The 24382-nt window shown below is 37.5% G+C and overlaps 1 protein-coding gene across 1 annotated transcript; it reads right to left on the bottom strand.

Moving 5' to 3' along the window:
* Positions 1 to 666: 666 nt before the first annotated feature.
* Positions 667 to 22169, bottom strand: LOC121296556 (regulator of G-protein signaling 9-like). The gene is made up of 19 exons (XM_041222255.1): positions 21984 to 22169; positions 17331 to 17427; positions 15080 to 15130; positions 14664 to 14770; positions 14509 to 14560; positions 14133 to 14191; positions 13285 to 13361; positions 12791 to 12872; positions 10122 to 10193; positions 6552 to 6581; positions 6087 to 6148; positions 5820 to 5933; positions 5313 to 5428; positions 4652 to 4739; positions 4381 to 4519; positions 3912 to 3994; positions 3425 to 3548; positions 1105 to 1595; positions 667 to 829 (listed from the first exon to the last, which is right to left on the bottom strand). The coding sequence occupies exons 1-19, from the start codon at positions 22044 to 22046 to the stop codon at positions 667 to 669; spliced, it is 2070 nt and encodes a 689-aa protein (XP_041078189.1). The 5' UTR covers positions 22047 to 22169.
* Between the last annotated feature and the right edge of the window lie 2213 nt (positions 22170 to 24382).

Genomic DNA, 24382 nt, shown 5'->3' with positions numbered 1-24382 from the left:
CTTTGGTGCTCTCAACCAATTACGTTTCCTATTACCACATTTCTGTCATGTTTCATTCATTGTTCAGCACTAGATGCTGATGCAACAACGTTCTAAATATTGTGTAAGTGCAGAGATCAGGGTTGGGGTCGATTTCCTGTTTTTCAATTCCAATTCCTTTTTAAAACAAGTTCTAAATTCCAGTTCCTTGGAGACAATAAGAATTGTTGTGATTGTTCGACTGCTTTCATTTTGAAGCCAATTTAATTGACTAACGGCGACTTCATGAAGTAAATTCTTCCCTGTAAGAAGCTAATTTTAACAGAATACTGCTAATTACAATTTTGACCAATGACGTGTTGGAATTGATAAAAAGGGCATTGGAATTGAAAAACAGTAATTGACCCCACTCCTGGTAGAGACCATAATTTGTCACCAACAAAGCAGTCTTCAAAGTATATTTTTATTTAGGCACTTGCACAAACCAGATGTTTCAAATTCCTTAAATGTGGGAAAATGAGGAATTTCACAGTAGTCTTCAGTACATCAGTATGAAAACACTTATGAACGGAACATACATGAACTTACTGGACTTTATTTAGCTGTTTTATTTCTATTTATGTTCTTTAATGGTCTTTATTAGGAATAAGGCCTTCAATGTGGTATGGATCCCCATTGTGTTGTGTATCAGTCAGCCTTGCCTTCCTCTGCGATGGTCTCCCAGGGACAGATCACCTCTTTCACAGTGTTGTTCTTCACAGAATTGGGGCAGTCCTCTTCCTCCTCGTTCCCAGAGTCAATGGGGTAGATTCTGCACTCGGACGGGATGTCCACTTTGATCTGAAAGAAGCTGTGACCAATAACAAGCAGACTTTAGTAGCCCAAAAAAAATTGGGCTGATCAAACTTGGCAATCAATAATTAGGCGGTCTACTACCACTGTGCCACCCCAGAAAAAAAAAACCCTGGTGGTGCGAAGTTTAGAACCTAAGAACAATTTCGAATGAGGAGGCTATTTGGTCCTCATTTGGTTCCTAGTGGCTGGGTCTTACAGTAGCCCAGAAACTCTACTCAGCAACCTGACTAGCTGACACATTCCATACCCTCACCATCTAGGAGGACTTACTTGTTAGTCTTCTTTGGTTTTAGTTGCCCTTGATGATGTTGAGGCTGGTGATGTGGCTGACCATTCAGAGACTGCACTCTGCCGCTGTTGACTACTGGGCACTTGGTTGAGAGTGTGGCGAAGATGGGAGAGTTGGAACAGCTGCGTTTCAGGAAACGGTTAAAGGAGAGAGCCACGCGCGATTTGTGCGAGGGCTGCTTCGTTTCCTCCACCGCAGCCGAGCTGGAATCCGAGCTGACCGATACCTCTGTGCTCTCGGCGATGGAGAGGAACTGAGTCGAGATGGAGCTAGGTTCAAACTTCCTCTCCGAGGCAGGGGTGCTTTCGATGGCCATGCAGATGGGCGAGGGGCAGGCGGTGCTGTTTGGCAGGGTCATGAGGCCAGGAGATGGGGGAGGGAAGTCACACAAAGTGGTGCCAGTCGGGGAAGTCGGCTCACAGAAACCAGTATACACGGTAAGATGAGGAATAGGGGCGGTGAACTTGCACAGCTACAGGGGAGAGGAAAGGGTCTAGTCAGGATACACAGGGAGTAGAAAGGATGATGGAACAGTTTTGTGCTGGACCGTTTAGAATTTGTGCTTTAAAAAAGACTTAATAATATGTATCCTGCTCTAGCTTGCTGATTTGGGGTGCTGGAGGCATCGATTGTAGATTAAATTATATGCAAAAGGGTTTAATAAGAAAGTTGTCTCCCAAGAACAGTGTTATCTATTTTCTGGGATTGAGGAAGAGGGATCAGTTTCAATTTGAGATGAATGGGCAATAAATGTTCCACCTCCAGTCTTGCATACCTACAAACTAGATTACATTTCGAAGTAATTAAAATAATTTGCGTCAGAGGTAAAAACACAGATACAGCATGGAGACACAGAAATAAAATGGCACAAAAACACAACACCAGAGGACTGCTTTTACAACATGGACTTTATTTGATGGATGGGTGTACGACACACAGTGTTACACAATGAATACACAGTGTACTTACAGAAAGACAGCATACAAGAGAAACATGTCTGGTGAGGATCATGGTCAATAAAGACATTCAACAGAAGCCTTTCTGGTAAGTGAGAGTTCAGTCAGATGTTCAATTATGACTGGAACAAATTGCATGCAGATGAAAAAGACAAAACAAAACAAGGCTGAAGTAAATCAAAGTCTGTCTCAGCCTGCACCCAGAAGATGTTTTCTAAGATAGGTTAACATTTGGAAGCCCTGAATTAAATTGATATGAAATAAAAAGTGATCCTGTTAAAATGCATCAAAAACAAACCCCATCTGAATGGGAATTACAGTGTTTAATTAATTCATTAATACATTAATTAAAACGATTGTATACATGTAAATGATTGGATGACTGTGCTTCAATAGTCATAAAACCCTTTCATTTAAATAGTTTTATTATTTAAGCATTTTAAATACAAAGACTGGAAAATAAACATTGCATTAATTAAATGAAACCCTGTGGTTTAGCTTCTAAATAACTGAGAAGGTCAGTTTGCTTAGTTTTTTTTGTTTTTGTTTTTCTAAATATACTGTACATTAGTAATACTGCATATCTTTTTGTGAACTATGACACATATCTTACAGCACTAAAATTATTAGACAAGTTACATTTTTGTGGCTGGACAGTGCTGTTCCTCATGGGGAAAACTGCAGCGATCACCTTTGCTTGTTTCTGTAGAAAGCCGCACCCCCTACAGCCTCCAGATCTTAACTGCATATGAGAAGTAGAATACTGCCCCTTTAAATCCCCGGTACAGTATAGTCTGGAGCCCATGAATAACATTCAAACTTGAAATGTCAACAGTAACTAAAAGAAGCAAAACCTTAAGAAATATTGTAAGAATACTAACACTAGCTGTAATCATTTATTAGACGCCATTAAAATGTGTTATGATTTGGATTTTTGGATAATCAAGTGCTAGCTATAAATATATAAATAAATACACTTAATCGACATACAGATTTCTCCTGCATGTAGTTACACTGTAGTTACCATTTACCAATATTTACTGCATGTACTTCACACGCAGCTCTGTGATATCATTTAAGTACACGTGCTCAATAACACAACAAACATGCAAATGCAGTGTAGTTAAGGTACCGGCTTGTGAAAGGCAGTGTCTGTACCTGTGTATCACCTGCCATTTCTCTAGATGATTTACAGCAATGCAACCTTTAGAAAAATATATTCTGTAAATATATTTATATACAGTCTCCTCCCACCCCACCCTGGAGGCCTGTCCCTAGACCAGGAGCTCTATTTTTTAACAGGCTCCTGTTTGACCTGATTGCGGCGGTCGAGTTTGCTCATGACCTGGGTGATGTCGACTGGTCCTGTGGCGGCTGCCTTGGCTCTGGCCTCCTGTTCCAGCTGTCTCAGGATGACCGGGCTCGGACTGGACCTGCGGTGCCGTTTGTGGAATGGGAACTTGCTCTCACTATGCAGAGGGGATGGAGGATGGGGGGGGGGGGACAAACGTCAGCAGCGATTTAAAATACAGGCCACTCAAGTGACCCACAAATTTATACTATAACCCGCAGACCCGCGACACTCATTGCACAATCCGATAAATAAAACTTAGAGGGAAGGTTCTATTAACTTTGTCGCCTTATGTCTGGTGTGTAGCAACCTTCACGATCATGGTTTTATATAAAATATGCCAGTTACACCACCTCCTTATGTTTGCTTTGGACCTCAAGTTGCTTACAGTCCCCCATTGAGAAACATCATTGATGTGCTCTGTAGTGATTGCTTCATTGTATCCTATGAGCTCCCCACTTCTGGTGCTTGTCTGTCTTACCTGATCTTGGTCGGCTCAGGAAGGATGGCCTTATTCAAGATTTCTTTAAATATAGGGGACTTCAAATAACGACCGAAGGAATCCTGTAATCAAGAAACAACAGAAACACTGTGATATCTACAGAGCGTTACTAACACAAAAATCCAACTCCTCTCACTGACTTAAAAGGGTTTCCCTTTTCCTGAAACCACTGCTGCATACCAAAAGTATTTTATCATTGCAATAAAATACAGAATATTTTCAGTCTAGCATTGGGGACTCTGTGTTGATTTCCTGGAAAAGCATCAGACTGAATGAACGAAAGCAGTGTCACAAATGCTAGAATCTTTTCAATCCGTATCTGTGGAAACTGGACTCGGTATTTCACTGTCAAGTAAATACAGAAGCAGGGATTCTTGTTTAGCCCCCACATAGCGTCAAGTAAACGTAGTGACGGTAAAGCTACACAGTAACAGATATAAACTGAAACCTTCTTCATGAGCATGTAGATGTGCGACTGGGCGGCGTCTAGCACGTAGCGGTGAGGATGCTTGAGACCCTTCACTGTGATGTCCATGGTCTTCCCATCGATGTTAATCCAACGCCTGGCCCCAGGAGCCAGAAAGGTCCTGAAAGAAAATACCAGGAATACGCTGGTCACATCGACTGGTGATGATGCAGATCTGTTTAAAGAGCAATATCTTGGTTTCGGAGTAAGACTGGGCTATGAGCAGCTGTGAGCGAGTCAACAGAGAGCTTACTTGTACACTTCTTCGGCTTTTTCTTTCACCTTTGACTGGTCGCCGTACTTTAAATCTTCACAGGCTTCCCAGAATGCCAAATTCTCACCTTCAATGAAAAAAAAGATAAAGGGACCTTGATGTGGTTTCATTCAAAGACTATCGTAGCGCTTTGCTTCCAGAAGCAGGCACTGCTGGCTGTATGAGTAGCAGACCTGGGGTAAATTCTAATTACAATTACAATTACAGCAGAATTGTTTGCTGAAATTACAATTCCAATGCTATTACAATTCCAATAACATAAATTAACATTTTTACTCTATTTATTTCAAATAACCCAGCAATAATCAGAGGTATGAATACAGAAGCAGAAGCATATATATATATATATATATATATATATATATATATATATATATATATATATATATATATATATATAAATGAAAGCAAACAGAGTCATCAAAAGTGGTTGAAAATGCAAAAACACCGATGAAATAAATATGTAACTGAACTGTAAATCAATTATACAGTACAATCACCATTACAATTACACAGGTGTGCCAAGATTCAACTCCAGTTACAATTGCATTGTAATTGAAATCAATTCTGAATTGCGCAATTGTAATTGAGCCCTGGTCCAGTTGCCGGGTCCTGTTGCTGTCCCTCCACTTATGCCCACCGCTGAATTCCTTCCGCAAGAAGAGCTGGAAGTCCTGCCGGCCTCGGGGGTCGCTGAGCAGCTCCCTGAAGCTGAAGGTCCAGCGCTCCACACGCAGTTTCGTGGGGACCTCCGACCTGCAGGTTTCAGAAAACTGCCCTTATTCATCTCAACTGGACCAGAGCTTTCAATGCAAACACAGTTACACCATACATTCTAAAAGAAGTGTGCCTTTCACATTTAACACATTTAAATGCTCCATATATTTGTAAAAAAAATCATAACAGCACACATATAAAGCAAGCTCGTTAAATAAGTAAGGGTTGTATTTTAAGGGACACAAGTGCAATTATAACATTTTTTTTTTTAAATTACACTTCTTCATGCCTTATCACTACAACACAGTGGAATGTATTGTACAGTTTCCATACTGTAAAAAAGGCATATAATATAGTACAGCACTGTGTACTATACAATAAATGACATAAAGTAATGAGGCATTCTGTATATTGATTGTTTAAGACTTACAAGGGAGCATTCAAGTCCCAGAACTGTGTGTCATCAGTAAGCCAAGGGTTGCTAGGTAAACAGCCTGTCATGATGGGGTCGTGGTTGAAATACTGTTCACAGTACTTGACAATCCTTCAGGAACACAACATTGGACCAATTAGCTGCTACTCACAAATAAACTGCACACAGATACTATTATGAGTTTAGTTCTGTTTAATATTTAATGGATTTTAATATACCAGTAAGAAACCACAAGATATATGATCGAAAACAACTGTGGCCTACCCTCCTAGGGAGACCGAAGACTTGACCCTTGACTTCATCAGTGAGTGCTGGTTGAAGATAATCTATTGACAGAACAAAGAAACTAAAATATGTACAACCTGAAACCTGGCAACAGTTTTTAGACAGACAAACCACACAAAGGCTGTGTTGATTGTTTAGTGAAATTTAAATATTGCTCCTTTTTCACAGCTAGGAATAAACAATTTAGGTGGCAAGTATGTTCTTTTAAGATAACCATAGTCTTCAATAATATAATACTAGTTTTAAGATAACTTGAATATTTCAACTGGTGAGTTCTATTCTAGTAGATAGTATTCTAGTAGGGATATTCTAGAAGCATGTTAATTCTATTGGTAAGGACTGACCACGTTATAAGCAGCTCATTCTGCAACGTTAATCACGTTAATAGGTACATGAACTACAACAATCCATTTCTTCCTTTTATTTAAAAAAAACTATAGTTACCTCTCTTCTGTACACGTCAAACGTTTTTTTCTGTAAAAAGGAAAAAAACACGAAACTGGTTAAAACTTTTCAATGGTTAAGCGACTTACCACTTCAGTTAAGTACTAAAATAATGACTACACAGCTGTCTACTGCAGCACGAGCAAAAATGTATATTGATGGGACCCTTTCCAGACACAAGCAAGAAGTAGAATATTCTATTCAATGCTTTCTGATTATATTGCTCTTCAACATGATACAAAGAGAAACTCCACAGTGAAAGCCCTTGAGCAACACGACCGTGTTTGCAGCATGGGGCCTGAATGAGCTATAAATGCAATCAGTATTCCACTGATTATGAAAGTACTTGTAGAGTGTCAGTCCAACATAATGATGCCACAAGCTAACCCTTGCATAGCAATCAATGGGCTGGAATGATCGTGATATTTGTGGAAGGGAAAATTAAATGGTCATGCTACAAAACCCCTTGAATCGTATCTCTTTTGAGTGCAAATTGAATTTTGGCAGAAAGTGACCCCCTGATAATTGTGTCCCGAGGTGTTCTTTCACGCTAGTACTAAGGCCGGAAAATCTGCAGTGTCGGAAAGGTACAAAACAGGATTTTAAGCCTGCAACTGTCAAGCGAGAGAAAAGCTACGAGAAGCTCTCAAACCATTTGATCACTAATAAGAACCAGACAATTTCTTATGAATAAGTCATAACCAAGCAACAATATATTTTCTTTCTGTTTGAAGGACTGGAGTACTGTACTACAGCTATTGTACTTTGAAACATGCAGTTGTGGCCTGAAGCTGTTCAAAATGAATAAGCACAATCATTATTCTTTTTTTATATATCTTTAGAAGATACAGAACAAAGACAAAAGGCAGAATTTGAGTAGGGCAGAAAGGTGCTTTGCACTTCACAAGGGAAGAAAGTAAGGCTCCTGCATGGAGTGTTTCAATTTTAATGTGAAACCAGGAGAATGGACACATATGTGTGCTTCCGTAAACCACTTTAGCTTGTGTCTCAGAAAAAGCTTAGAATGTCTGTATTTTAATAGATTTAGGGACTGATTCACCAAGACTTTTATCCCTAGTGCTTAAATAGCTCAACTATATATCTATTAGAGGTTGGCACGAGTATAAGATCCGGAACCAGGTACCTGGCACGAAAAATACCCTGGTACCCTGACCTTTTTCAGGTAATGATTAATTTTTTTTTTTTTTGCACCTTTTTCAGTACTGACCTTTATAGATGATGATGATGTATATATGTGTGTGTGTGTATATATATATATATATATATATATATATATATATATATATATATATATATATATATATATAAAATATATATTCCGCTGTTGTTGTTGTTAACATGGCTGTTATGCTCGGTTTTAAAACAAATGCAGTAGTACAGCACTGCTATTACGTTATGGACAATTGCAATTGCTACCAAAGCTGTGTTTTGACGGCAGTCGCAAAAGAGTTAGTGGAGCATGTGCGTCTGTGTTTGGTTGTAACAATAAAGTGCCGTTCCTGATCACTAAATTCTGTCTCGTGAATACATAACAATGGCATCCAAGCAAAGCATTGTGTGGAATTTCATTACCAAGCAGGAGAAAACGGAATTTGCAAACTCTGCCAAGGAAATATTTCATTCAATGAAGGAAGCAAACTTACTTAATGTGCTGCACATTAGTTTATTTTTACTTTATTTATTTGCTTATTTATTTTTAAATAAAGGCTGCTTATTTTATCTTTTTGGTAAGATACATATCTGTGCAATAACTGTAGATAAAGCATTCCGTATTGGAAGCCACATGGCTGTTATTAATGGATCACAGAGAATTGATCACTGACATAAACCAACAGGATGTTGTTGTGTTGTTTTCTTTCCGATTTAGTTCCTGAGAAGAACAGTCGCCGCTGTTATTATTATTGAGGTGTACTTGTTGCTCGCTGTATGTTACTGTTTTCAATAAAGATATCCTGTCAGTTAAGAGAAGGCTTAATCGGGCAAAGCTTGTTTTAACGTTGTCTTTATTACGCCAGTTTACAATTGTATTGTCATATTTTCTTTAAATTCTCAAATGAGTAAATCGATACCTGGGTTGTAAAAAGAGACCTGGGTAGTGTTGGGTCATTTAAAACCCGACAGATACCCGGGTTTTCAGGTACACAGATTTTCGGGTACCCGTCCCGACCTCAAATATATATATATTGTTGTTTTTTTTTTTTGTTGTTTTTTTTTTTTTTTTATGTAACACAAAAGACTACAATTCTCATACATTTAATTCTAGTTCTGTTTCAAATTTCAATGACTGCCCAGTATATTATTTAAAATTGTGCGCCACAGTGTTGCCACAAAGTCATGTACAACCATTACAAATGCTCTTAGAAACAAACCACACTGAAACAAATATAATTCCTTCTGTTAAATGCCACTCCTCTTGATTTCCTCCAGAAATGTGTGCTGTACAGCACTATAGATCATTCTCTAATATTCTGCCACTACCATTCCAAATGTCCGACAGCGTGTCAGATAAATAATCACTCGATTAATCTCTTGCACTGCACGATATTTCAGAAAGCCCCTTTCGTGGGACCAAATGATACAGAGCAGATTCCTTTTCTTTTCAGTCTCCATGGCAACTATTATATGTTGCTGTGCACAGACTGTTGACAGTGGAAAAGATAAATATTTCCTAGTAGATGACCAAGAGGCCAAGTTTAAGAGACAATAGAGTCTCTTCTCTGGGTATTAATTTCAAAGTGGAGAGGGCCGAGCTAAAGCTATGCTCAAAAGTTGTGCATCACCTAGAATTTTCGGATTAACATGATTAAAAATTTAAAATTTATATATATATATATATATATATATATATATATATATATATATATATATATATATATATATATATATATATATATATATATATCATGTAACTACAAAATTGTATCACAAAAGTTTTCATTAAGTATATGAAAAAGTACAAAGCGGTATGTAATTCAGTATGTTAACGTTGATTAAATTCACAAAATTGTCACTTGACAGCAATGCGAGGTGGTGATGATTATAGGGCTAGAATCCTATTAAGAGATTGATGCAGGGGGATCCAAGATGTATCCTTCACCTGCATGAATGCAAGGGACATTCTAGAAAAGAAACTGGCTGCCTGAGAAATCCCTAATAAACACGTGTTTGACTGTTGCACCTGTGAATACACACACACACACACACACACACACACACACACACACACATATAATACTCTTAGAAATCCAACCACTTTGAGACAAGTTATTTTTGTGCTTTCTTCCAAACGGTTATTAGCACAATTTATTTTCCATAAAGGAAAACACATCAATTCACATTTGAAAACAATTTAAGCTTACAAATCACTCAAATAAACGAATGAGTTGTTCATTTCTGGTAAATTGTTTGGGTGGGTTTTTGCTTTCTCAAAGAAACATGGTGATAATGACCTTTTCCACTCAACAACCCAACCTCAGGTAAATGGCATGTTTTTAACCACACTCAAAGGATATAAAGCGTTGCAGTCAGCAGTACTACCTGCTCTCTTACCTGTGTTACCTGACTTTCATTGGGATCTGAGAAGCGGTCCAGGCCGTAATCGATGATATTTGGAGCTCCCGGCTGTAAATGAACACAGAAAAGAAAAATTGGCCTTATTAGGGGATTTATCTATGTTTTAGAACAACTCACATGCCTCCCCCCACCTTACCCCAACCCCAAGTGCACAATTGTAGATGTAACTGTACAGAATAACAACCACACTATAACTTAATAAATATATGAGGCTTTAACACTGTCTTTGTTAAATTACTGCCACTAAAGAGTTGTCTTGTATGATGTCCCTGATCAAACTGGTCAGTGAGCCTAGAATACATTTGTGGACCAAATATGAAGCCAATATCACAGAGGTTTTCCTCAAATGATTTGTAAGATAATCCTGGCATCGAACACAACGCTACGAATCCCACAGCACAAACATCTATCTATCTATGTTTGCAAGTATGGGATTTTGAAGCTGGCTTTCAGGCCCAATGTTATAAGCACTGTTACTGCGCTAATACGGACATCAACGGTCTACACAGCAAACAATGCAATCTCGTCAAATTTTTTTCCTTTCAAGATATTTGTCACAGTGCACAGGCCTGGTCAAAGTCACAGACACAGTTAATAAAGATTGATGTCTCCATTATTTCCTCATTACTGTCACTTGGAGCAGACCACTCCCAGAGATATGCTTGCTGGGAGCTGTGCTTTGTGTCAAACAGCTGAGCTGTGGGTTTGTACACTGGCTGGCCAAAGGAATTAGGGACTGTCAATACAGTTACAAACTCCCTTAAGTCGGCAATGTAAGCAGATTGATGTAATCACATGACATGTCGTGTGAGCCACCAGCTCAACAAAACATGAAGAGGCTCTCAGAACTAGGGAGGCCTAAAACAAGATGAGGCTTAGGATTAGGTTAAGTAAGACTGTGTCAATGTAGGGTCAAGAGTAAATCTGTTTTTATTACTGCAAGTGCAGATATTCAACATTAATTTTATTAATGTGCAGAGTCCTGAACCACAGCAGAGTCCTAAACTAGAGCAGATCCCTCAGACAGTACAGTTTCGTACTCCCATACCCAATGGGGTCAAACTGTGCTATGCGGAAGTAGGTCATTGAAAGGAGTGCGCTAAAAGAGACAAATCGTTTGGAGCAGTGGTGGCTGTAAGCAAAGGCTGCATTCAAAACTAACCGACACCGTTGTTGCTTCATGTGACCCTGAAGCTGTCTTCAACATTTGAGCAGAAAACCACACCTAAGAGCAGTTGTCAGATACAGTTAAAAATTTAAGTGTTTGACAAATTTGCGGAAATACTGCGGCAGTAGGGGATCGATCACACTGCTATTGAGTGTCAATATGATAAGATTAAAGAAAATAACAACTTGACCTTTTACTGTTGCACTACTACTTCCTCGGTCAGGTATATCTGACAAAATTACACTGGAACGCAGACAGCCATCTTTAACTACACCTTGCCCAGACCGGCCAGCTCAGCTATACCTGGGAAAAGGCAGTGGAAATGAGGCATTAATAACCCTATTAAAATGAAGCAGTTGATGTGTGACATACCTGTATATCTGAGAACTTGTGGGCAACTTAAGAGTGCCTGTGTGGGAGAGAGAAAGAGGCTGGAAGCAAGCTCTAATCTCTATGGGCCAAATTAGCATTGTCTAGGAAATTTAGCACCACAGCCAAGAGCGAATGTGCGGGAGTTTATTAAAAATGCATTGCAAAAGTGAGGCTGAGGAAGTCTACTGTAGAGACTGCTTTCATTTACTCATCCTGATGACCTTTGTTTTTTGCACAGTGTCTGAGATCGTTACTGCAAATTGAGTCAACCCTGCTGTGAATACCAGGGGCTGCTTCTTTGCTCCAACACGCCACACTTATATTATTTATTGATTCAAATATTATCACGGTTGGAAAAACGTGAATAGCATCTAAACTAAGAGTAGGGTTGTCAAAACTGAAGCTGTCAGTGAAACACCTTGAGTTATGGCTATTGGGTTATTGGGATATTTGAAAGGTATCAGGCAATACTACAAAAAACCCAACTGCAGGTGAAGACCAGGACAGTGCACAGGGAGTTATTCAGGATTTCATCAAATACTGACTGCTCTATTAGCAAGGACTTATAAACTGTTCAAGAGTACTGTCTCTTATTATTGAAGTCTGATAGTTATCCCCATTTGTATTTTCAATTGTGCAGATTCCAATTACTAGACAAATTCTAAAGAAATCCATTGTATGTGAAAACTGCATACCCAGGTTTGAAAGGTCTGTGCCTGCTGCATAATAAATGGTTTGTATACTCTGCCTTGCCTACATAAAAAATAATTTCGGGAGTCTGTGACCAGCAAGCAAAGGAGGCAATTAAACTGATAGCCGGAGCGCATTCAGAGATGAGTCACTGAATAGGTCATATGCCCACGCACCACTTTTACATTTCACTGAGACACAGGTAGCTGAGTGATTGAATACTGAGTGGTAGTGTGAAAGGGAATAGCTCAAAGTCTATGAAAAAAAAAACACTGCTGTGATTTAACAACCCGCTTGACTACATTTTACTGAAATATATCTCAAAAAAAACATTGTCAGACATCTTGTTTAGATGCTCATTTTACATCATGCCTATAAAGGATTATGGATCATATTACGATGCTGCAGAACATACTGGTGGTCTGTGGACTAGCCAATAGGCTCTCTCCTGAAACTCAAAGACCACTCTGTCAGCCTTCTTCCGCTCCTTTCCTGCCCTGGAGAGAAAAAGATCAGAAGAGCTTCAAACACAGGAAATGATGACATGGCAGATTTAATGCCACAGTTACACAATAAACCTCAGACTAAAAAATAATGCTATAAAATATGTCCGAGGCAAGCAAGAAAGTAAAGATCAAAGTCCATCTCAACCTGACACACCAGGAGGGGGACAAATCAGCAGAATGAAGCCCCTTGCCACCATTCAGGACATAGACAATTCCCATCTTAACCCCGACATATGCTTCTAGAACAGGTTAAACCTGTTCTATATAATCCAGTTTTGCTTCAAGTATGTGAAAACATACCTATGAAGCTTGGTATTGTTTGATTGAACCAAGCCATACATTATGTACTCCTGAAATACTGTGGAATGCAGGGCTCCAATACAGACTGTGTGCTCCCACTCACCTGTGTTGCTCTTTAGCCTGCATTATGACAAAATCCCACTTGTAATTTATTCTTATATTAAGTATATTGTAGTTTTCCTGCAAGACAGAAAAGTATTATTATTATTATTATTATTATTATTATTATTATTATTATTATTATTATTATTATTATTATTATTATTATTATCTACAACATTTTACTTTTTTTAAAAGATGTTTTCAGTTATTTTTACAATGAAAATAATGACCATAATGGCAATTCCTTTTAAAACAAAAAAAAAATTCTAAAAAGACGCTTCATTTTTCACCCCAGAAACTCCCGTAAGAGCAGTAAGAGTCTTGCATATCTGTCACATCCAAGTTTATTTGCTCAAGAGTATCTATTGACATTTTCTGATGCTCACTTTTCATGCAAACTGCCCATCACTCATTTTGAAAGGGCATCTTCTCATATTCTTAAGGGTCGCCTCCTCCTCTGGTCATGCCTCCCATTATGCCTACTGCCATTCAAAAGAAAGCAAGCCTGTCTGTTTCCCTGCCGTCACCCTCACAGTGTTGTCAGTACACAACAGCAAGCTCCTAACTGGTTTTCAATGAATCGGCAGTTTGAAAAAACGGCCCGCTGATATGTGTTGGAATCATCCTTTACACCTTCTGATCTTTTTCCTATTTCTTTATTTCAATTATGAATCGTTCCTGGTGGGAAGAAGATACAGTACCCTGGCATTGTAAGAAATATTGCCACTGGAAAAAGACACGTGGCGAAACATTTGTCTTTCCAAAACAAAAAAGCAAGCGAATGTAAATGTATTTATATACATGCATTTGGTAAGTATTAATTGTGTCAGCTGGGAATATATTATTTACCTTTTCATAGTCTTCCAGCACCCCCTTTTTTCGTATGTTTTTCTTTGCAAGGTAAATTGCTGAAAAGAAATTCCAATGAAAATGTGTGGTATACTGGTTGTACCAACTTGACTTACATCCATCTATTTATCTATCTATCTATCCATCCATCCATCCATCCATCCATCTATCTATCTATCTATCTATCTATCTATCTATCTATCTATCCATCCATCCATCCATTCATCTATCCTTCCATCTATCTATCCATCCATCCATCCATCCATCTATCCATCCATCCATCATCCATCCATCCATCCATCCATCCATCCATCCATCCATCCATCTATCTATCTATCTATCTATCTGTACACACATTTGGCTCAAGGATTCTTACCATAATCTGTCTCTTCTGCTGGCCACTGCTGGGTGGGCCAAAAGTAAGGTGTCTGGATGAAAAGGAAAAGACACAAGTAGGTCATACCCCAACTATACCCCAGCCACTGGATGTATTGAATACTTTTATGATACAGGTGAAGATCATTAACTCACCTGGAAACGGTACAAGCTGCCATCCGGTCTGAGAGTGAGGTTCTTTGGTTCCTGTAGGGGATAGATGTAACCATACTGGACCACCAAATTACCAATATTCTGAGCCTCTGAAATCAAATAAGATGGGAAGAAATTCAAATTCCATTCAAACTCTATATACATAACATTGTACATGTCAAGTATATAGAGGTGTTTTTTTTTTTTTGTTTTTTTTTCATACAGCTCATCATTCTCGTCTGTCAAATAAAAAGGTACTGGATCTGGGATCCGAAGCAATGCCGCACAAATTAGCCCCTGAATAATAGCATTATAAAAAATGTATATTGAAATTACAATATTTACCAATCAGATAATACACTAGGTAAATGTCCCATTAGAATTATAGGGGAATAATAGCAGCTTGACACACTTCTTACCTTCATCCAAAATCTGTAACCGATTTATAATCCATTCCAGTACATCGTGGCCTGCGGGCAGAACAAACATGATTCAGTGAATCTCTAGTATGGCCTTATTGTACGTTAACAACATAAACTGCACAGTACAAACATGGTCAAGCTTAGGCAAACACAATGAATCAGAAGTATAGAGGTCCACAGCCCTTATTAGCAGGCTGAGACTTCTCTACTGTAGACTCTGAATGGCTTATCGAAAAGGCCCTCTCTCTTGACACTCACATGGCTATGCCTCCGGTCTAGCCTTCAACAGTGACCTTTTCCCTGGATTTGCCAGCTGTTGGTGCCAATGAGTTCAAAGTGCACTCAGTTCATACGTGTGCTTGTTTAATTGGAGTCCTGTATTTTAAATTGCCAATCTGGAATTGGCTTGAATGGTCTATTTTTACCATACAAATCTTTGTTGGTTTCCAGCTCTCCGTACTGTTAAAATTTAGCATAAAAGAAGGTAAGCTAGGACACTTTGATGGAAATGTAGGAACCAAGGCCATGGATTCAAGATCTTGCATAAAGGCGTGGATGTCATTCTTTTTTTTTGTAATGATCTTGCAGAATGTGACAGAATTATTGAGCTTACGATCTGTAATAATTTTTCCCCCCCATTAGTAAGAATTATTAGTAACTGGGATTTCTTCTCTCAGGTAGGGATACCAGATGCACAGGAAAAACTGGGACTATCCCAGTTTTCAGCCTTCATTTTTTGTCCCGGTCAGAAAAAACAGTAAAATAGTTAAATTACCCCAGTTTTTTTTATTGTATTCGCATTTTAAAGTACAACTCTGTAGCAGTGTGCTCAGCAAGTTAACAGTACTTAATTAGGTTGTGTTAGTGCCATTCAAAAATAAAATAAACAAACTTATGGATTATGTGTAATATCCATAGTCCATAGTCATATTCTGTTTAATGTCCTGGGCCACGTCTACTTTTTTAAAATGTTACCTTGCTAGTGCCAACAATCAAGTCAGCCTTTAAGACCTTTTTTTTTTACTTTCGGAGAGAAATCATTAACCGGTAAATTTCCAAAAATAAATATGTTTCTTCATAATTCAGACATTTACCACCTTATTTAGTAAATGATGACATTTTCCTGTAAAAGATTTACTAGAGTCTGACTTTTACCGTAACATATATATCACATACTTAAACAGCTGATCTAAAAATGCCCCAGTTTTTCACTCTGGAAATCTGGTAACCCTACTCTCAGGGAAAGCCTGTGATGAGCTATTGCACCAGACAGGAACTGTCAGAGATGGATAAAACCCTGAGTGTAATGTTTACAGCACACAGTGTAAGACAGCAACCTGGATTCATCGACCACTGAGTGTGAATGCCCACTTTCAGCAAGAAGCCGTGCAGGGAAAAAAAAAAAAAAAATCCCTATGGACCTGCAGTGGAAATAAATAATTCACCTTTAATCCTCACTTTCCCTCACTAACTGCTCCAAGCCTTACACACAGCACAGTCACACTTTATCTAATATTGTCCCAGGAAGTGTCCACTCAACCATACAAAGTAACTAGACCTAGTCACAACTCAGTAGTTGCCATAATAGCAGTTTCGCCAGACACATCCAAGGCCTGCATGTTAGATTTATTTCAGATGAGCGAAACCTGTGATTTGCAGTAATGGACTAGCTTCCCGACTCAATAGCTTCTGTCAGTGACTCCATTCAGAACACAGACGTTTCAATGAAACTCAACTATTGTTAGGCTGTCAATATGAATATTACTCTCTCTGTCTGCAATAACACAAACGACCCTGAAGGGAGCAGTATAAATGAATAGGCTTACGGGTCTCATTAAATTACATGGCTGGGGGAAAGCATCTGGGTAAATGAAGAGTTTACTGCGATAAACAAAGGGGAATCAGTATTTATTACATTACCATATTGATCAATGGTAGGTTATGTGAACACAAGATAATATTGCCTTATCAGTATTATAGTACCATATAATCAAGAAAGGACTAAAATCAGTTGTTTAGACTCTTATTAACCTTTTCATGCATGAAATATTGAAATATTTTTCCATGATGGATTTGCGTCTTTCATATGTCCCCATATCAAGACTAGAAGAGAGTATATATATTTTTTTTTTTATCTGTCCCCATATGAGAACATCCCTGGCATTGTCCTGACTTTTGACATCCCCCTGAAAAGACACAGATATCCACTCCCTGAAATGAAGCCCCAGCTGGGCTGCAGAACTCTTACCAGTCATGGCATGAGGAATTGTGGTGATAACCAGCCTCTGAGTCTGTGTCTTCACTCCTGTGTCAGGATCCTGCATTTCCAAAACCAGTGCTTCAACCTGAAGTGTAGTAAATCATGGTAAATCACATAGAATTATGGTGCATAATAGTAAAACAAAACATCATTACCCATAATAAGCTTGATTACTTGTTTTAATCCACAGCTAAATATATTTGAAAATACTGCTTCAGGGAGTCTTCATTTGGCTGACACTTCTTTGGCAATGTCTCTGGCTGACTGGGTGAATCAGGAAGCAAAAACATATTTCAAATATCTAGGCAACTGACCTCTCATTTTGTACCCCAATTTATGTTCCCTTCTGCCAAATTCTTTCCATTTAATGTAAAGTCTATGGGGCATGAGAAGTCGCCCTGACAAGACTTTAAAAAAACACTATAGTATATATACAAGATACTTAACAGGATACAATTACACATGCAGTGATTGTAGGGGATATTTACTGTATCTCTGGCTCTGGGAGTGATGACACTGATAGTGATTCAATATCCTTGGCCACTGCTATCAGCCCAGAAAAGAAATAGGACCTTGTCCAAAACTACAAATAACCCCAGATTGAGGTGTCATATTGCTGTTGGACTGTACATCCCCTTGCTTCCATCAGAGTGATAATCCATCCCTGACATTTCAACCTCTTGTTAATCTTAAACTATACAGTGTGATATTTGTTAAAACAACAAGGTTAATTTTATAACACAAATTGCACACCAAAGCACAGACTCATAAATCTAGCTCCACCAGTTTCAAGGAGCTATTATAAACCTTTAGTATAAAACTTTAAATCTATGCTATCTAGCTTTACATATCACAATTCTCAGACTCACAGATGAGAAGAACAGAAAAGAATGCAGATGTTTTGCTTGTCATTAAATATGGGGCACTGGCACAAGCGCTTGAAAGAAGCACGCAGATAGAATTCAATTACAGAACATGTCCCTGACGTTGTATCCTCCTTTTCAAGAGCTCTGGTCTCCTCAGGCTTTTAAAACAGAAAGGAAGAAGTCGTTAAACTGTAATCAGGTTAACTGCACTCTGATGCAGTGTTTGCTGTGTTCCTGGTGAATACATTTCAACTTAAAAGAGAAACAACCCTCCTTGTGGCTTAGAGTCATGCCAGAAATACACTTCAGATTTAAAAAAAACAAAGCACATCAAATAAGTCATTTTTAAAATGTTTAGCAATAGCCAGGTTATTTTATTAACCTAAAAATTCAGGGCATTTAATATACAGGACATCTAATTAGGAAATTCCAAAGTCAGAAAATCAGAAACATCTGCCATTGCCGTGACACTGTTAATGTTAAGTACAAAATCATAGAAACCATCAAAAGACATTGATATATTTACTGATATATCACTGCAAAGGCAAGCGAAGAACATCACACTGTCAAAATGACTTTGCAAGATACATAGCAAGCATACATGCAAAGGGCAGTGTCATGTGATGCTGCGCTGTTACAGAATTTTATCCTGTCCAGTTGGTGAGATGAGATGAGGTTAAACGCTCTAAAACAACAAATTCAAACAAGCCAGACTCCTGTATTGTGGTTAACATGCTGACTGGCGGTGCACAGGGTCACCTGTTCACACCCAGCCTCTGCCCTGTTACACTGACTATAAAAAAAAGTTATTCGTTTAGCCAATTTACTTACATTGATTAACACTTTATTGTTAGTTTTCTTATGTAATTTACTGTTGGTTATCAGTTTTGGATTCTAACAGGTTTCGTTTTTGTGATTAACAGCATGATGTACCTACATTTTCAAAGGGTTTTACAGCATGTTGGTCTTAATTAAGAGGTAATTTAACAGAGGTTTGATATGTTTCAGAGTGCAAAAGGTGTCCTTAATACTGAATAGAGGGGTGACCTTAATGCAGCAAGAAGAAAATTGAGACCATAGGGCAAAAAAAAAAAGCCTTAATTGTGAATCTTTATAATGAAGTGGAATTAATTTGAGGTTTTGCTGTATTTTTCTAACAGTGATTTGATTTCTAATACAGCAAACCTCCACATCGAGTGGGTTCAATTTGTAGTTTGTATATCAATATGTCAGATGGTTCTCTTGACAAATTGTGTTTCATCATTAGTGGACTCTGTTCTGAACAACCACTTCAGCGTTCTTCGCTCACACACCCAAAACAAAAACCATGCGTCTCTCTTTTTTCTTTAATTAGCTTTTCTTTTTAATTTCCAGTTAGCAAATACTTCAAATTAGAGATTTCAGTCATCTAACTAGTCTAGGCAACCCCACCCTATGTAATGTAATAGACATTCCTGACAGATAACTAAAACACAATCCCCACCCCTTCTCTTTGACTGCATATGAAATACAAACAGTACCCTCTGTTCAGCGGTGCCCCTTTGTTATGGAAATTAAAGCAATCACCTTATAATAAAAGAGCTTGTTATCTTTGTAATGATGTCTTCCACTCTGCCATCTAGAAGATTTATTTTGGTTTGCTTGCTGCCTTATTAGAATGTGCTTGTCTACTGCTGGGGTTTTCATCTTCCAACTTTCTTAAAAATGTAAAAACCCATTCAAGTATCATTCTGTGTTCAAATTACACTGTGGAGATGTTTAAGGGTATACCTGGGTACGCTTTGAATTTCCCTAAGATTACTTTCTGCTTTGGTATAAGACTAAGATAACCAATGAAATGCCCATTACCTAAAAAAGCATTTACCATGAACTATCTATCTCCATGCATGTGACTGTGTTTGTGTTAATGCATGCAATTTAAATGTATCCAGTCCTGAATCGACTGATTGATTTCATCAACCTGCCCATACACTGACTTACAAGACTGGTTTGACTCTGATTATCACTACTTGATTGTCAATGAAATGTAGAAATATGCATGCATCTATTTATCTATCTCCATTATTATACATTTTGTATATTCTGGTACTTTTTACACCATACAGTACACAATATTTAAAATATGTTCTTAAATACATGCGTATAAATATATATCACAAAATGATTTGCTTTCATTTGCAGCTAGTTCTGGAAAAAGTGCTATTCTGCAATTTTAATTCTGTAATTTAAAAAAAAAAAAAAAAAAAAAAAAAAAAAACTTTGAAAACTGAACTATGAACTATGAACTGATCTGCCTTATAAATATTCTAGTTGGGTTCAGCTCTATAAATCGTCTTGCTTGGATTGAAGCGAGACTCTGGGTGTCCCTGTGTTGTCCTCATCAATACAAAGTGAGCGCCTGACGCACATTTATCAGATTCTCCTACAACCCCAAGCTCATAGCAGAGGGAGTTTAACACAGCATGTGTCTAATTTTCAATGCTTTTGTTTTCTTATCTTTCCATTATATTTATATATATAAAGAAAAACTGATTCCTTTAAATAGGTTCTGTTAAACGGTCAACTTTTACATTTAACGCTGCGGTAACAGTTTTACAGAAAAATTAACAACAGGGAAAAACTCACTTTTGTTACAATATCTATTAAATAAATAATTAAAAACTGTAAACAATTAAGTGTTTACAGTGTCAGAAAGCAGTCCGGTTTGTTTATTTTCAAATTGATTTACTGCTGTGAAACCATCTATGATCTCCTTTAAAATGTACCCACTGGAAGAGCGGGCATTAAATAAGCGACTCCCTTCCCTGCAGCAGTGATAGAGTATAAATGACAATTGTGTATTTTTAAGCTTTGTTGTATATGTGTATGTGTACTAGACAAATATTTTAGAGAAAATGTGAACTCATTCATCCATCCATTATCATTAACCGCTTAATCCTTTACAGGGTAGCGGTGAGCCGGAGGCTAACCCAGCATACTCAGGACGCGAGGACGGGCTGCACCTTGGACTTGACGCCAGTCCATCGCGTTAAAATGCAAACTGGGATAGTATTTTTAATACATGATTAGGTAACTTTTCTTTTTTTTATGTAAAAATGTTTTTTAAAACAGTTTTTTACAGCTTTAATGACGGTTTTAAGGGATGCTTGGGGAATGTTTGGGTTTTTTTTTCGGAAATAATTGATAAGTGTTTTAAAAATTGATAAATTGAATAAACAGCCTCTGAAACATTCCTTCAACAGCCTTTAATCACTACCCAAGCAACAGATAACACTGTAAGCTGTATTCCATTGCGTACTTTTAAAACAGGCACGTTTAAATAGTAAATAGTTCTTAAACTATGCACTTAAAGTGAAACGTCAAATCCTAATTCATGATTCCGATAAAGTACTTGTAAATTTAAAACAATGCTATATATTGTAGTTTCTGAAAACATTTTACATATTGTACACTCATATTATTATATATTGCATAACGATAATTGTGTATTTAAAGTAGAATGCGTTTCGGCGTATGCGGCTGCAAAATACACAGCATTATGTGTAAAAATGTATTCACTGGAAAAGTGTTTTGCAGCACACGAAGTATCTTTGTTATGTAAACTTAATTACTGTACTTTAAAATGAACTCTGTGTCACATTTAGTTTGGCATATTTACTGTAATAACACAAAACGGATACTGTGCATCTATCACATGGAAATGCTGATGCCTTCTAGTTCAAATGTGCACAGCTACGCTACTAAAAGGATTAAGAATCGTGGTCTTTGTTTTTACCTTTTTAGTAAAAGCCATTCGAGGCCGATACTGCTGGCTATAGTCACAGTGTTTGATTGTCATGTTTGCTGTCCTTTTGTGTTTTGATATCCTTGTTTTTTTAAAAAAAAGAAACAGTCTATTTTAAATAATAACAATAATCCATATAAATAAAACAAACGCGAAAGCTGTGCATGCCAGGTCCGTCGCGCACTGTGCAGAATTATAAAACGGTGCAAGACCAGGATGAAAGCTGTGGGACCACACAGCCAATTAAAAAGCGTCTCCAGCCTCTCACACTGACACCTGCACCGGTGCGCAATGAAGTGTCATCTGTGACAAACTGAAGGCGGCGCTGCAGAGGCACCCGTATGCCCTAAAAAAAAATCCGTTCAGAATTGCTGTGTTCACATTAATATGAACTTTGAGGATAATGACGCAGACTATTGATGCCACTGGTACCAATATATATATATATATATTTAAATCTATTTTCTTATTAGAATTATCACAATTTGTGTGACTTAATATACACAAAATAGGGCATTGAATCAACCAACACTCCAATTATTATTTTGCTGGTATAAAGCTTAAATTGAAATCAATATTCAAAGCAAAGCAGCCTGTACTGTCAATGTACAGTATGATGTAGTGATGCTTTCTACATTTAAAAAGTGTACAACACTGACCCCAGGTGGGAACAATTTAAATTACAATTTTGTAAAATAATAATACAAAATAAAAAACGAAAATGATGTTTTAAAATAAATCCAGAAATTACAAAGAACTCACAAAAACTAAACTAAAAATAATGTATATCAGTATTTGTTCAATTACATCAACAATCATTCATCTTAAGACGGGTCTACCGAGGCCCATCCCAGCCACATACGCCTTTAGGGAGCGTCGTTTATCATTTCTAATTAATATAATGCAGACGATGGTGGTGCACATTTTCACTTGCAGCTACAGGGAATGGTGTATATTTTCAAATACCAATATAGGCCATGCTTCAAATGTAATATCTTAGAAACATTTTTTCCTGACCAAAACAAGTGCACACCAGTGGTCATCAAATTAGTATGCATTTTGTTTATATTACAAAATCTGACCGGACGTTCATAAGTATGCATTTTTTATATCAACAATTCAGACCGGATGTTCATTAGTAGACCTATGCATTTTTGATATCAACAATTCAGACAGGATGTTCATTAGTAGGCCTATGCATTCTTTATATCAAAAATAGAACTGTTGATATCCACAAGTGTATTTTTTATATCAAAATTCTATTTCTCATATTAACAATTGTATTTCTGAAATCAGCAATTCTGTTTTTGATATCAACAATTCTATTGTTGATATAAAAATGCGTACTAATTAGATGACCACATACCGTCTGTACTTCCTTTGAAAGACAACATTAACACGCAGGATCCTTCAAAGAGGAAGAAATTCAGCCTCCCTAGGTCAGTTTTGTCTATTGAATTGAAGTGGATTTACAGAGATTATCACAGAGATTATGCATGCATTCAGCTTGCTGTATTACTAGTTCATATCATATTAAACAACGTGTTTTATTTTTAGATCCCTGCTCTTCATTTCACGTCTAGTTTGTTAATATATGGATTCAGGGTGTCCACGCAAGTTATTTATGTTCTACTACAATAAAGAGCAAGGAACATCAAAATGTATTAAAATAAGACTTAAAATAAACATATGATAAAAAATATATCATATTATGAGCTGGTATCTTTACATACTATACAGTATCTGCATGTAGGTTGTATGTTCTTGTTTGGGAGAACATTTATTTATTCTATCTACGCATTTTTGATCATGAATTTGTAACATGTTACAACCCCTGTGATTTGCAGGAGACGTTTGGAGTTAGATTATTTGAATTGTAAAATACTGCATTTCCGATTACCGGTATGCAAGTACTTTACGTTAAACTTGGCTTATAACAGAAAAAAAAAAAACTGGCAGAAAGGAAGGTAAGTACACACACACACGGGATATATTTATAAATGTGTGTGTTTATATGTAGAGCATGGGTATGTGCCCAGTAATATAGGTAAATACAGTATACTGGGGCAGAAAACTCTTCAGGAGCAGGTATTCATGTATAGAAGCTTTTTTGTAAATATATATTTATAAATTGCTACCTAAGGCTTTATTCCTGATAGGGAAGATGACAAATGGATAAACACATAAAACTACTATTACAAAATGTTTAGTTTAATATTTGAATGTAGCACCAATTCTTTTTCATTTTTCAGGCTGCTGGATATCCTCCACTGCTGGCCCAATGGTATATCCTGGGGATATCGGCGCATCCAACAACGCCATTTTATCTGCGTCTGGGACCCTCACCTTTGACTGTCATAGCTGTCTGCGAGCCTTCACCGGGCTTGCCA

The sequence above is a fragment of the Polyodon spathula genome, chromosome 21 (assembly GCF_017654505.1).
Source record: "Polyodon spathula isolate WHYD16114869_AA chromosome 21, ASM1765450v1, whole genome shotgun sequence".
NCBI lineage: Eukaryota > Metazoa > Chordata > Actinopteri > Acipenseriformes > Polyodontidae > Polyodon > Polyodon spathula.
This window is presented reverse-complemented; position numbering and strand designations above follow the sequence as displayed.